General features: G+C 41.5%; 1 protein-coding gene across 1 annotated transcript in view; it reads right to left on the bottom strand.

Annotated features, from left to right (window-relative positions):
* The window catches only part of PLA2G4C (phospholipase A2 group IVC), a gene marked incomplete at its 5' end in the record, with an annotated part of 99,174 nt that extends 94,180 nt beyond the window's left edge, over nucleotides 1–4,994 (bottom strand). The window contains 3 exons of the mRNA XM_082778973.1: nucleotides 2,302–2,444; nucleotides 3,279–3,398; nucleotides 4,980–4,994. Of these exons, the coding sequence (XP_082635099.1) occupies nucleotides 2,302–2,444; nucleotides 3,279–3,398; nucleotides 4,980–4,994 (278 nt within the window). The remainder of the gene's footprint in view (nucleotides 1–2,301; nucleotides 2,445–3,278; nucleotides 3,399–4,979) is intronic.
* Between the last annotated feature and the right edge of the window lie 11,308 nt (nucleotides 4,995–16,302).

Raw genomic sequence — 16,302 nt, 5'->3', positions numbered from 1 at the left:
CAGGACCCAGCACTTAGACTTGTTGAACCTCATACAGTCGGCCTCAGCCCACCAGTCCAGCCTATCCAGATTCCTCTGCAGAGCTCTCCTATCCTTGAGCAGATCAACACTCGTGCCTAACTTGGTGTCATCTGAAAACTTACTGAGGGTGCACTCGATTCCCTCATCCAGATCATTGATAAAGATATTGAAGACAACTAGCCCTAATACTGAGCCCTGGAGGACACCACGAGTGACCAGTCTCCAACTGGATTTAACTCCATTCGTCACAACTCTTTGGGCCCAGCTACCCAGCCAGGTTTTAACCCAACAAAGCATACACCTGCCCAAGCCTTGAGTACCCAACTTCTTCAGAAGAATGCTGTGGGAAACAGTGTCAAAAGCCTTACTGAAGGTGAAGGTGATGTGGTAGACCACATCTACAGCCTTTCCCTTGTCCACTGAGCACATCACCTTGTCATAGAAGGAGATCAGGTTTGTCAAGCAGGATCTGCCTTTGATAAACCCATGCTGACTGGACCTTGTCAGGGCCTGATCAACCCTGGGCCAGGGTTGTCCTGCAAGTTCTGTGTGATGGCACTCGGGATAAACTGCTCCACAAGCTTTCCCAGCACCAAACTCAGACTGACATTTCTTCTTAATATATCTAATTTCAACCTACCTCTTTTAGTTTAAAACCATTATGCTTTGTCCTATCACTACACTCTCTGTTAAAGAGTTCCTCTTCAGCTTTCTCATGAGGCCCTCTTTAAATACTGGAAGGCTGCTGTAAGGACTCCCTGGAGCCATTTCTTCTCCAGGCTGAACAACCACAACTCCCTCACCCTGTCTTTGTAGAAGAGGTGCTCCGGCCCTCTGATCATCTTCGTGACTCTCTTCTAGACTTGCTCTAACAGGTCCATGTCATTATTATGTCGGAGCTGAATACTGTTCTCTAGATGGGGTCTCATGAGAGCAGAGAAGAGGGAGAGAATCACCTCCTTCAACCTACTGGCCGTGCTTGTTTTGATGCAGCCCAGGATATGGGCTTGGCTTTCTGGGTTACCAGCACACATTGCCAGCTCCTGTTGAGTTTTTCATCCAGCAACACTGCCAGCTCCTTCTCCTCAGGGCTATTATCAGTCCATTCACAGCACAGCCTGTATTTGTGCTTAGGATTGCCCCAGACCAGAAGCAGGACCACACACTTGGCGTTGTTTGAACTTTGAGAGGTTCAAAGAGGTCCACCTGTCAAATCTGTCTAGGTCGTTCTGGATGGCATCCTATCCGTCTACTGTGAGGATGTTTGGGATTAGTGCAGACACCACATAGGGCTTCTAACCACAGATAGTGACACTTGAGGTGTAAAGTGTCCAAGACTTCCATAGGAGCTGTAGACCTGTGTCCTTGTGAACCACCTGAATAAAACCAGAATTTTCTTCTATAACATCTAAGCTGTTGCTATAAGTCTATCTTTACAGATCATAAACCTATCCCCTTAAATAAAAGAGAAGGCTAGGTGTATATTTCACATACAGGCACATGTATTTAGTTGTCTAAATTAAGTATGCAACAATCCATGCATATCGCTGACAATGGTGCACATAGACCTTAAAGTAAAATGGCTCCTGTTCCCAAATGTCGTTTCTTTCCATTGCATAAAAGATACATCTGAAAAGTAAATCAAGTACAAAATTCAAGAGAATAACCATGCATATATATAACGTTATTTAACGTGTCATGTGTGTGAGACATCACTACAAATTTAGTAGATTTGATGCAGTTTATGTAGGAGACCCAGTGCTTTTCCCAACAGGCAGGGGGCAGGCAAAGTAGGTAAAATGGTACTAGGTGTTTACATTTATGCACCTTGAGTCATTCCCATACACTCGAAAGATGTAGCTAAGTTTTATAGGCCCTTTCTAAACGTAACATAGCCTCTATCAAACAAGCCCCTTTACTTCTGAGTAGTATGATACCCAGAAGTTTTCAACATTTTCCTAGCTGGTTGTCACTTTTCTGCTCTCCTCATCGTCATTAACCTGTAAACAAGGGGAAATATATCTTCAAGAAGGTAAGACAGAGTTAGCTTAATTGAGAGGCTCTTCCTCTCTAGGGATGAAAGATCAGTATTGCTGGACTGTAGGTGATATTATAAGTATTTCCTCTGCCTCTCACCTTTTTGCAGGCCACATCTTACCGGCCGCTAGGTTCATCAGTTGTGAGCCCCATACAGGGTTCTGAACAGTGAAGAAAGTGTCAGATTTCTACTGAATCTATGAAGCAGTTCACTTACTATCACACCAGTCAACAGGTACCTACCAAGTGGATCCAGACACCCCACACAGATACATGACAGCATCCAAGATATTCTGATTTTTCAGCTCCACCAAGGTTCCTAGCAGGGCTATCATAGCACGCAGGCCTCCTCCTGATCCCAGAACAACAATGTTAGGTACATTATTCTGAGGAGAGGAAGACAGAAAACACCAGTACATAAAGGTTAATCTTGATGCACTCTTTTTAGAGCAAAGGCTTAACAAACAGTCAGGGATAAGGGCCCTTGAAGTTCTCAACTCACCTGTTAGTTTTGTTTAGGACACATTCCATAATCTACCTGCTTTCCCCTATTTCTCTTTTCCCTTTACATAACGGTCACAAATTATGTTCTCCTTTATATTGTCCCACCATGAATGAAGCGCACTCGTCTTTCTGATACGCAATTTTGTTCCGACTATGTTTCTGTGATGTTGCTTTAAAATATAACTATGTCTTGAGAAGTATGTACTGTGTTTCTCTGTTCCCTTTCCGTCACCAAGACCTTTATTTTTTATTTTTTTCCAAAAGTGAAAGATAGAACTATTATAGCCAGCCAAGACATTTCTAAAGAAGTATGCTGTACTGCATTTGACTAGATTAAAGTCAACTTTCTTTATAGCAGCCACTATGGTGCTGTATTTTGGATTTGAGGCTAGAATGGTACTAATAACACACCAATAATTTGACTGTTACTGAACAGTGCTGCCACAGCATCAAGACTCTCTCATTCCCACTCCACACTCCACCCCCAGAAAGCAGGCTGTGGGTGAGCAGGAGGCTAGGAGGCAACATAATAGGTATGGGACAACTGACCCAGATGGACTAAAGGAATATTTCATACCATGTGATGTTGTGCTGGTTTTGGCTGATATACAGTTAATTTTCTTGAGGTCAATAATATGACCTCACTTCAAATGACAGTCTGTGTTACATCACGGGAGTGTTATCCTTTTTACCTTAACATGATTGTCAGTGCTTACCTCGTCAAAATTAACATCAAGTAATTCATGCAGGCACATCTGCACTCTTCTTCTTCTATTCTTAGTGGCTTTTACCTCACCTTCTGAGAGATCGCTAGACAAACGAACTTCATTAGTAACCTGGCATAAAAAGTGAAACACATTCAGGGTAAAACCATTTCTCACTACATAAAATTTAATATACAATATCCATAAATATGATCTGGCTCTCCACAGACTAACCAATGTTTACCCTGATTTAATACCTAACATCATCAAAAAGAAGATCAGAGAACTCATTTTTCTAGTATACTTTAAATAGAGGATAGAAGGGCAGAATTCTTGTTGAAACAATTTATCAACTGCAGTCGAATTCAACAATTGATTTCCTTGAGTCAATGATATATCTTTCAGTTAAAAACAAATGTCTAGCTGGAACTAATGTTCACAATAGCCTAAAGAAATATAACTTTCCCAGGTTTCTCTTATAGATCTGATATATGTTTGTGGCAGCATTCATTTCACTTCATTTCATTTCACGTAGATTTCACCCTGAGATCTACAGTACCTGAACATAATAGAATCATAGAATCGCACAAACACTGAACAGTTTTGGTTGGAAGGGACCTTTAAAGGTAATCTAGTTCCAACACTCCGGGCATGTCTGGGAAGACATACCTTCCACTAGACCATGTTGCTCAAAGCCCCATCTAAGCTGGCCATAAACACTTCCAGGGAGGGAGCATCCACAATTTCTCTAGGCAACCTGTCCCAGTGCTTCACCACCCTCATTGTGAAGAATTGCTTCCTTATATCCAGTCTAAATTTACTCTCTCTTAGTTTGAAAACATTGCCCCTTGTCCTCTCATTACACACCCTGGTAAAGCATCTCCCAATCTTTTCTGGAGGCTTTCTGTAAGTATTGGAAGACCTCTATAAGGTCTCCCTTTGTTGCTCTTTCCTCTTCCTTAGAGAAGGAGACTTCTTTAATTTAAATAACCCCAGCTTTCTCAACCTATCTTCATAGGAGAAGTGTTCCATGCTCTGATCATCTTTGTGGTTCTCCTCTGTACTGTCTGTAATAGGTCCATGTCTCTCTTATGCTGGGGGCCACAGAGCTGGATGCAGTATTCCTAGCAGGATATCATGAAAGCAGAAGAGATTGGGAGAACCATCCCCCTTGATCTGCTGGCCATGGGCTTTTTGATGCAGCCCAGAATAAAAAGGCTTTCTGGGTTGTAAGCACACATTACCAGTTCATGTCAAGTGTTTCATCCACCAATACCCCCAACTCCTTTTCTGCAGGGCTGCTCTCAATCCATTCATCACATAGTCTGTATTAATATTTGTGATTGCCCGAAGCCAGGTGCAGAACCTTACACTTGGCTTGGCTGAATTCCCAAAATAGAACCCTGAGGGGATGAGACACCACTGGTCTCCACCTGGACATTGAGATACTGACTGCAACTGTTTTAATGTGACCATCCAGCCAATTCCTTATGCACTTAGCAACTTCATCTCCCAGTTCCCTGAGCATCCCTGGATGCAACTCATCAGGCCCCATCAACTTGTGCATATTCAGATTCTTCTGATGGTATCGAACCTTGCTTTCTCCTACAGAGGAAGCTTCATTCCCCTGGTCCCTGCCCTGAGATTCTGTGACCTGGGAGGTATTGAATGAGCAATTGCATGTGAATACTGAGGCAAAATATTGTTGAGTACCTCAGCCTTCTCCATGTCAGTTATAGCCATTAACATTTCTTGACATTAACATTAACATCTCTTAACATCAATGGAGAGAAACAACCTCTTCTAGAATACCACTCCTAAACCATATTTCATACACCCCAGAGATACTGTTGCACTGTTGCACTGCACTAGGAAATGCATTCATGATTAGCTCATATGTAGAAATCTGTATTGCAGATGTTTGCAGTCAGTGAGATGAATCCTATCCTTGCTATCATTCATGTTTTGGAGGTTTATCTTTTGATATTATCTAGACAGGAAGACTCAAAAAATTGAAGTTAGTCCCTACAAATACTATGCAGAGTAACATATGCATGAAGTACATAGAACATCCATTTTCAAAATCATTATTACATAAGTGTCATAGAATATGGACAATGAAGCAGACAGAAGAAGAATTAGAAAATAGAGAGGGAAACTAGGGTGAGGGAAAGAGCATACCTCGGTAGCCATTGAGATGTCTGTCTTGGTATCCTATAGATCTCTGAAAAAGTTATGAAGAGCAATGTTTTAGTTCAGAGTAAGTTTGCAACTGGAAAGGAGCTGAATTTATTACTTCCAAGTTTGTTTGGGGAGGGGGGGGGAGGAAGAAGAAAAGTAATGTTTAACACAAGGACTGAGTAATTGTTATGTTGCATCATGCTAGTCACCACAAATCCTAGGGATTCATGATTTACAGACTGGTGGCTTTGGTTGCTCCGCCTTAGCAACACTGCCCATATTCCTGTAACTGCTATCGAATGTTATCATTTGAACAAGACTTCTTATGCTAAAAACATTCATAAATACTGTGTACATCTAAAGGCAATAAGAAGACCAATGTTAGCCTAAACATGTATACAAGTATTATACTACTACCGTATAACTGTTTAGGCTAACACTGGTCTTTTACTGGCTATTAATGGTTAGTTGACTCAGATTGATTTGATAATTTATATCAGAAAGCAGTTTGGAGTTCCCAGCATTCTGCTTCTTAAGAAGAGAATGGAAGTTTTATGATAAAGCGTGAATAACCCTTTGGTATAACACCCAATTGTTAACAACTTAATTTCAAAATTATTCAAAAGGTAACAAACAGGTGTGCACTTGTGTACACAAAACAAACTGAAATATTCATAGAATCATAGAATGGCTTGGGTTAGAAGGGACATTGAAGATCATCTAATTACAACCCCCTTGTCATAAGCTGGAATGCCACCCAGTAGATCAGGTTGCTCAGGGCCTCATCTAACCTGGTCTAGAACACATCCAAGGATGGGGCATCCACAGCCTCTCTAGGCAACCTGTTACAGTGCCTTGCCACCCTCTCAGTGAAGAATTTCCTCCTAATCTCTAATCTAAATCTCCCCACTTTTAGTTAAAATAAATAAATAAATAAATAAATAAATAAATAAAAGCCACCATTCCCTCTTGTCCTGTCATTATCTGATGCAGCAAAAAGTTGCTCTCCATCTTTCCTATAAGTTCCCTTTAAGTATTGAAAGGCAACAATGAGGTCACCACAGAGCCTTCTCTTCTGTAGGCTGAACTCTGCCTTTCTTCAAGGAGAGGTGCTCTGGCCCTCTGATCAACTACGTGATCCTCCTCTGGAACTGTTCTAGAAGATCAACATCCTTCTTGTGCTGGGGGCTCCAGAACTGGACACAGTACTCCAAGCGGGGCCTCATGAGGGCAGAGTAGAAGGAGACAATCCCCTCCCTCCACCTGCTGTAGTTCCACAGGTTCTCCTTTCTACCCTTTCTAAAAATGGGAGTGATGTTTCCCTTTTTCCAGTCACCATCAAATTCTCCTGACTGCCAGGACTTTTCAAATATGATGGAGAGAGGCTTGGCACCTACATCAGCTGATTCCTTCAGGACCCTAGGATGTATGTATCAGGCTCCATAGACTTCTACTTGTTTAGTTTAATCAGGTGGTCTCAAACCTGTTCTTTGCTTACCGTGGGTGGGACTTTCTCTCCCAGCCTCTATCTGTAGGCTCAGGGAAACGAGAGACATGGGAAGCCTGACTGGCAGTGAAGACTGAGTCAAAGAAGTTATTGAGTACCTCAGCCTTCTCCACATCTGTTGTTACCAGTTCACCCTTCTCATCCATCAGAGGTGGTACACTCCCCTTCGCTTTTCTTTTCTGAGCAATGTACCCACAGAATCCCTTCCTGTTATTCTTTGCATCCCTTGCCAGTCTCGATTCCATCTGTGCCTTGGCTTTCCTTATCCCATCTCTGCTCATCTGGACTGCACCCCCGTACTCTTCCCAGGCCATGTGTCCTATCCTATATATTGTAGTTCCATGAATCATTATTAGTGAATCGTAAGTGGGATATCACTATGTTCCTGCCTAGCTCTTAATTATCTCCATCAGAATCTAAAAGGCCACTACTGGTATCCAATAGAGAATTAATATGTCCTAGTATGGCCATGCTTCAATATTCATTTTTGCCTGGTATCATGACTCATTTTTCCAACAGCAAATATGGTCTGTCCTTAATATGAGAAGTATAACACTTTGTCAACCGGTATAGAGCATACTATACTGATCACAGCCAAATCCTAGGATAACAGCATTGTAAAAGAGAGGTCACTGTTTAACAAATTGTATAAAACATAATCATGTATTAAGTCAATAGTTTCTGTATTGGCATGTCTCTGCATAGACAGATGTACTCATTGAATAACAAAATGGATAATCAATGCAGAGCATTCAGCACTGTCAAGGTCCTGCAACCAAAGATTGTAAAGCCCTAGGTTTTGCAGTGCAGACATGGTAAGCAATAAGCATCATTTTATTGATTCTTCAAGATGTCCAGACATAAGATATAACTTGGCACATCTGTCTTTCCCAACACTCAAAATAAGCCCTGGCATCCTTTTTTAAAAATTAGGGAGGAAATTAAGCATGTGCCCTCTGTTACCTGTCTGCATACAACTCATTGCTTGCTTCTCCAGTTACTTTCATTCAGTCTTGTTAAAAAGCACGTGCTGAGAAGCAGTTTCTGGGGTTCTTCCTAAGAAGGAAACAGGAAATTCAGCTGCAGTTAAAAAGAATTTTTTATGTACCAGGAAGCTGTGAATGAGCTGACTATAACAGAAAAATCAAGGCCGTTTTCAACACACCTTATTTCAACACCCTCATATATCATACTGCATACTGGGATGTTGTTTGTGGCTTTGCTTTCCACATTCTTTACTTGGTCCCGTTCACTTGGAAAAGCAAGTTCACAAATATCATACCCTACATTGCAAAGATTTTGTGGATGTTACATTTCATCTTATAACTGCTACATAGTAATCAGAAATGTGTTTTTCACCCCTCGTATTTCTTATACACACATATATGTGTATATTTCTTATGTATGTTTCTTATGTGTTATCTGCAGACTTCTTTTTTTTTTTTTTTTTTTTGACATATGTAATGTAAATCCATTGGGCCCTGATGGGATGCACACATAAGTGCTGAGCGAGCTGGAAGATGTTATTGTGAGGCCACTCTCTATAACGCTTGATTAATCATGTTTACTGGGAGAGGTGCCCAAAGACTGGAGGAAAGCAAAAGACACTCCTATCTTCAAAAAGGGCAAGAAGGTTTTAGAGCCAAAGGAATTAGCAATAATTCATTGCAAAGTTGATGAAAAAGGACAAGGAGAAGTGATTCAAGGAAATCACTTGGTGGCTCAACTTAAGCCCATTCCCCCTCGTCCTGTCACCAGGCACGTGGGAGAACAGACCAACCCCCACCTCGCTACAGCCTCCTTTAATGTACCTGTAGAGAGCAATGAAAGATTACTTGATACCTCTTTTGTGGCTACTGTTTTCTCCACACAGGTATCCTAACTAGCGAGACTTACTTCCCTTGGATGTCCCAGAGCATGATTTCAGGCTGGGAGACTCAGTCTACATTTGAACCTGGAAGGAGGAACTACTAAAGGAAAGGTGGAAGGGACCTCACCTTCTACTCTGGACTACACACACTGCGGTCTATCTTATCACATCTACATATCTTATTTGATCGATAGGAATACTATCTTGCTCAGAAATAATGACCAACCAAATGCAGAGGAGGATTATGGCTTTAATACACTTAGTGATATTGGTGGTTAATATGAGTGTCAACAATATAGTGGTACAGGCCACACCTTGGAAAGAAAATCCCCACTTATCTAACTCAAGATAGTTGAGTTAGCTAATAAGACTAGTCATTGGATTTGCACCACTTTCCCTGAACATGCAGAAAAAGGATTATCTTAATTGGTGGAGCTATTCCTTCATTTGTTTCTTGGAAGCACCTTTGGGCCAAAACAAACTTCAAGATTAATGAAGCAACAGACCCCCAGGAATAGGAATTAATTGCCTCAATGCCATATAATATCTACTCCATTTGTATACAGAGGTGTAGTCCTCCCAAAGGTACAAACAAGCTAGGTTACCTAAAACAGTACATTTTTACATGGGAAATTACCTAAGTTGCAACGGAACCATAGATTTCAGAAATGCTTATCAGTGTGGGAAAAGATTGTGCAAGCTTGCTGCATGGCCAGTCCCTGATGGAAAAGACCAACATTGGATATGTAGCATTAAAGCCAGAAAGTGGATGTTACCAAATTGGGATGGCATTTGCACCCTGGGGGCTGTACATTTTTCAACATGAAAAGTGTAGAAAAAGAGGAATAAGGAACAGATATGGCTTAGAATTTTCATGCAGAGAAGTAAAAGAGTACAAAACCCATTAATTGAAAGGAATACTGTATTTCATTCTTTTGACAGGTGGTTTATTCTGTGACTGAGGGTTAGCGAACCAGAGAAGGATATAATTAACATTTCTGCGATAGTCGAGGCAATAGGGAACAGGACTTCTGACGCACCATCAGTCTTACAGGAAGAAGTGTCACAGCTAATGATAAAAAACAGTACAGGATAAAATGGCTTTAGACATGCTGTTAGCATCACAAGGGGGAGTATGTACAGTAATAAGTACCAGCTGCTATGTATATATTGATCAAAGTGGAAGGATAAAGTGGAAGGATAGCAATGGATTTAAATGAAATTTGGAAACATGTAGATTTTACATAGAGTACAAAGGAACAACACTTCTTTAGGTTTCTCCAAGGTCTGGAAATGGCTTACTTTCTGGTTTCCAGACTTGGGAATTTGGTTCTGAAACGTGATTGAGTTAGTGGTAACCAGGGAAATTATGTTTGTATGTATATATGTCATAATCCAACGTTGTGTAAGCTGCTGTAGCCAAATACTCAGAAAAAGGGCTAGACAGTCATTTGAAACTCTAGTGGAAATGAAGGGTAAATCCAACACGACAAACAAAAGATTTCCTGAGAACTCTTGAACAATTAAGAAGAAACAGAAATAAGAAGTGAGACTTGAATAAAATAGAAGCTAATACTCTTCATTCTGGTCTCAAAGAGAATTATAGTGATAGTGAATTATAGAAGTAAGAGTTGGTGGAATTTCACAGAGAAGGAAGCATGATGATCAAAGGTTAGTCACAGAAGTTTAGGCCATAAATATGCAACCAAGGACATCCTGGCTCAAGGAAGGGGAGAAAGGGGAGGATTCCATGGTAAGTTCAGAAATAAAGACCATAGGAAAATGAGTTCTGGCTAAACACATAAATTGACGCTTGTCAACAATAAAGAGATAAGAAATAGCTGAGAGAGCAAGATGACTTGTTGGTTGAACTTTGGGTGAACTATCTTCATTTACATATGAAAACCACACCTCCTTATCAGAAATAGCCCCTTCCTCACTTTTAACCCACTCCTCATATGGTATTTGCAGGGAATATAAGTGTCATGGTGCCTTTAAACCAACACAAGACAGGGAATTAGCCAATTAGAAGTTGTCATTCTCATTTAGCCACCAATTGTATTAAGTTTGTGTCTAATTGATTTGTGTAAAGATGTGTTTGCAGCATTGAAAAATGTGCTAGTTTTGTGGAACTACCACCTAAGCACCCAACTCTGCACAGATATGAAATAAACAAATATCTCAACTCTGTGTGTTAATAATCTCTTTGCACACTGGGTAGAGAACCCAGCTGTGGGACAACAATTTAGTGACCCAGATGGGATGGCCATAAGGCCTTGCCTGGCTCAACTTGCTGCCTTTGGATGGGAGAGGGTACAGTCCAGAGCACACCAATCTGTTGGTCGGGGACTCTTCCACTCCCAACAGCACCAGAGTGGCAAGCGACTCAATGGTGCAACACCAACCAGAGATGGGTGGGGGGCATCAAGAGAGAAGGTAGTCATGGAAGGCTGAGTATTGACCCCTTACAAGTGATGCTCCACCTGTTGTGCTTTGAAGTACACATTAGGAATCCACAATAAACACATGCAGACATTTGACATCCAGTAAACTATCTTTACTGACAGGTGATCAGAGCTAAGTGCACAAGGAAAACCTTTTGAGAAGTATGGGATCTAGCCAACATTGGGGGGATGTTTAAATCCAGTTGTGCACTTCCAAAATACCCCATAGAGTGAATTACTCACCCTACTTCTTCATCAGCATTTGTCCAGGGGTGAGCTTTTTCCTTGAAGGGTCAGTATTGAGATGCACACCTTCCCCCTGGGGTATCCCCACTTCCTTGTCGGCATTTGCCCACAGATGAGCTTCTTCCTCGAGGATTCAGCCCTGAGAAGCACATGCTCTCAGGAGTACCCAGCTCAGGGGGAGATCAAGAGTGCAGCCCACTGTGGTCCTGTGATGAAAGACTAATGAATAAAATAAAACAAGAAGACCATAGTATGAGTCACCAAGAAAGAACAGTACAATCTTGGGCATGCACACAAATAAATAAATAAATAAAAATTACAGACAGACAGACTTAATTCCAAAAACCAGGAAACGTCATTTGGCTATATTCTATAAAGTTACCCAAGTCAGCTAGATGAACTTAATTCATTATAATGTGAAATACTTTGAAAATCACGCTTTCTTAAGGCAAGACCTCTCCTCACATTAGCCCCCTAGTCATAAAAAGACCACTCCTCACTTAAGACCATTCATTATATGCACATGAATAGCAGATTAAAATGTTACTGCATCTTTACATGTTCTTTAGAAATATAGGAACTAACTTCTATTCATCAGTTGTAATAATTAAGCAATAATAAGTAAATAGACTAGTATAAAGAAACTGCAATTGGGACAATCAGTGTGCTAGCTCTGTGGAGTTACCACTTAACACCCATCTTTGTGCAGACATGAAATAAACAAATATCTTGACTATGTGTGTTAATCAGCTCCTTGCATACCAGGTAAAGAGCCCAGTTTTGGGAAAACACCTGCAGATTTCAAGGGACTCTTCTCTTAGGACTACTAATTATAGAACCATGAGATGATTATTACTTAGTACCATTCCATCCTGCCCATGATGGTATGATAAAGCAATTTTGGTATTTTCCACCAACCTTGCTATTCTGGTACCTTCCAGAATGCACAGTGCTGGTACTCCCCAGAACCCAGGCTGCAGGGTCTAAGATACAATCAAGGAGTGCCTGTTCATATTCACCTGATTCACTCATTGCTTGCTTCTCCAGTTACTTTCATTCAGTCTTGTTAAAAAGCACGTGCTGAGAAGCAGGTTCTGGGGTTCTTCCTAAGAAGGAAACAGGAAATTCAGCTGCAGTTAAAAAGAATTTTTTATGTACCAGGAAGCTGTGAATGAGCTGACTATAACAGAAAAATCAAGGCCGTTTTCAACACGCCTTATTTCAACACCCTCATATATCATACTGCATACTGGGATGTTGTTTGTGGCTTTGCTTTCCACATTCTTTACTTGGTCCCGTTCACTTGGAAAAGCAAGTTCACAAATATCACACCCTACATTGCAAAGATTTTCTATTTTTTCATATATCACAGAGAATTGCTCAATACAGACAGTGGGGTCTGGAGAGTACACCATCTCTCTCAGAAGCAATCCCCTGGCAAGCTAAAGTGATCTTTATAAACTGCTGAATCTAATGACAAAGATCTAACTTCAGCCACCCATATATACAGCTGATGCTACTTTATACACCCTAGGATCTCTCCTGTCATCCAGCTGTAACTCCAAAAGAAAAAAAGTTTATCACTATACTCATAATCTTCAGAGACAGAAAAGGGGCTTTTCTAGAACATGTTCACAGAAAAGGCAAACAAGATTAGTTGCTAGAGCTGTCTAGCAACAGAAATTTCCAAATCTATAAAAAGAACATTTCTGGAAAACAAGTCAAAGTTTCTAAGCCTTCATTCCTTTTGCATACTTGCATACAAACAGAAATGGGGGTGAGAGAGGAAAGAAAGAGAGAGAGAGAGATCTAATTCATTTATCTCATGTGTGGGCCAAAGAAATCCCAAAGAAGGCCTGGAAAAAAAAAATTATAAAGGAATTATATGAGCTTGTGGAAGAGGATCATTTTTCTCTATTTGTCACAGAATTACAGGATAGTTGAGGTTGTAAGGGACCTTTGGAGGTCATTTGCTGCAAACCCCTTGCTTAAACAGGGCTACCTATAGCGAGGACCATGTCCAGATGGCTTTTTAGTATCTCCAAGAAGAGAAACTCCACAACCTCTCTGAGAAATCTGTGCCAGTGCTTGGTCATCCATACAGGAAAAAAAAAAAAAATCTTGATGTTCAGATGGATCCTCCTGTTTGTGTCTTCTGCCTCTTGTCCTGACAGTGGGCATGACTGCAAAGAGCCTGGCTCTAGCCTTTTTGCAACCTCCCTTCAGATATTTTTATACATGGATGAGATTCCACCTGAGCATTTTCTTGTCCAGGATGAATAGTCCCAGCTCTCTCAGCCTTTACTCATAGGAGAGGTGCTCCGGTCCCTTAATCACATGTGGCCACTTGTTGCCCTCTGTCCAGTAGCTCCATGTCCTTGTACTGGAGAACCCAGAACTGAATACAGTATTTCAGGTGCTGACTCATCAGTGCTGAATAGAGCAAAAGGATCACTTCCCTCGTCCTTCTGGCAACACTCTTCCTAATGCAGCCCAGGATACCATTACCCTCACAGAGCAAGTGCTCCAGCCCCAGCAGTTTCAGTGACATTCCACTGGACTTGCCCCAGTTTGTCTATGTCTTTGAGGAGAACAAAAGTGGACATTAAATCCAGGTGTGGTCTGATGAGTCCTGAGGAGAGGGGGACAATCCATTGCCTTGATCTACAGGCTCTGCCCCTGTGGGGAGCTGGATACCCTCGCTGGACGTTCTCTTCTGCATATGTATTCACCTCTTCTTAATTTCTTTCTGTACATTCTTTTATTTAATTATTTTTCAGTCTAATTTCTCCTGAAAATTTCTATCACCTGTCCACCTCTCTATTGAGCCAGCTCTTTTCAGGGTTCATGTCCAGAAGAAACTGGATTTTGTCAGACTCACAGGAAAAACGATGTCATTTTAAAAAAATATATTAAAAATAGACTTTCTTACTTTCACTAAAACAAGCCACAAGACTTGAAATTTTGGGGTAATGGTGATGAATATTCCTCCTGCTTCTGTGCATTGTTAGTACAACAAATAAAGACGGGGTAATTAGAGCAGGCATAGACTCTGCAAATAGCTGTGGCCCTGCTGTGGGCTGCAGTAGCAAGAAAAGAGACTGTAACAAGAATTGCTTTATTCCCAGAACATGAACCAAAGGGTGTCTCTGGCTACCAAAAGATACTTTCCTCTTTCTGCCTGATTCCCACCAGGACATAAACCAGAATAATTTCCTTTCAAAATATCTTCATTTTCCATTCTTGCAATACATAATTAAAACAAGTGACAAACAAAAGTAATGCTGTATTTATTCACTGAAACACATCTGAGAGCTCCCTAATTAGCTACACAATGTTTACAACTCTGAAGAAAGTGGCTGGAAACCACATGCAGAACTCATTAAAGCTGCCAGCATTTTAATGAGTCCCTTGAGGAATGTGGTGCTAAAGTCTCTGTTACTTTGCAGCTCTGGTAAAATCTGGCAAGGTGCCTTGACAAAATGACAGGCAGAAGCAGAAAGAAAAGTTACGTGGACTTTTAATGGAGACCAGTGTTAGATGCAAGACTGGAAATGGAGTTGGACAGTATGTTCACACTGGAGCTCATCAGAGCAGAAATTCACAGGCTTTGATTAAAGACAGAACAGAAAGTCATAGACTTCTTCTGTATCAAACTTCCCTTACAGAAGTCAAACAGCAATCTCCAGGTGTTGGGAAACATGATTGTTTCAGTCAGCAATCCATCCCACACAGAATGTGGAGAGGAGATTACATGGATCCACCTACACAAACTCATGTTTCCAAGAGACTGGCAGATGCACAGGACCTGCTCTCCAGGCCTCCATCATAGTGATCAGCCAAGACACTCTGATGGCAATACATGTGCCTGAGACGTTTATCACAAGCCTGCTGACAGGCTCCATCCTAACTCACAGCTCCCTCCCCTCCATCGTGATCCAGGTCATCTCTGGATTTATGTACGGGCTTAAATGTTGCATCTCAGCCCCAGTCCACTGTTATATAAGCCTTTAAACACCCCTTTCTCTGCTCGGTGCAACCAAACCCATGGGCTTAATGGCTTTTCTTGATGTCCTTCTACTTCTGAGGATGTTCCAAGTACGGAACTACAATATTTCACTTTATGGCTGGTATGGCAACATAGTGAACACAGTGTTCTTTATCTCCTGCCCCAGCCCTGAAAGCACTTAAGGTCAGGTTGGATGTGGCTTTGAGCTACCTGGTCTAGTGGAATGCATCCCCCCTGGGGGGGGCGGGTGGCAGAAGGGTAGAAGGGTGGGGGGTAGGGGGAATTCAATGATCTTTAAGGTCCCTTCCAACCCAAAACATACTCTGATTCTATCATTCTACGATTCCTCATTACAAAGGAGACGAAACAGACTAAACAAATGGCTCCTTGGCACTGACCCTCTACCTCACAAGTTCTTCTCCCTGCCACTTGCTGAGTACACTCACACATCACAATCCTCTGATCACCATTGTTTCATCAGCATTTGTTTATTCTTTTGGAGTGAAACCTTGAGTTTACCCTATAACAAAAATAGGATACAGGCTTGTATACAGTTTGAGATGCCCTTGAGCCAATGAAGCCAATGAGGGCCTTGAGCCCTTGAGCCCCACCTGGCCAATTCAGAAGAGTTTGGCTTTCTTATACTTTCTACATCGTATTTACTGTTGATGCAGCCCAGGATGCCCTTGGCCTGCTGGGCTACAAGTGCACACTGCTGGCTCATGTCAAGCTTTTCATCCACGAGTATCCCCAAGTTCTTTTCGGCATGGCTGCTCTCA

Source organism: Aythya marila (genome assembly GCF_965140915.1).
Source record: "Aythya marila genome assembly, chromosome: 25".
NCBI classification, from domain to species: domain Eukaryota; kingdom Metazoa; phylum Chordata; class Aves; order Anseriformes; family Anatidae; genus Aythya; species Aythya marila.
The sequence above is the reverse complement of the archived record's forward strand: the minus strand, read 5'-3'. Positions and strand labels throughout refer to the sequence as shown.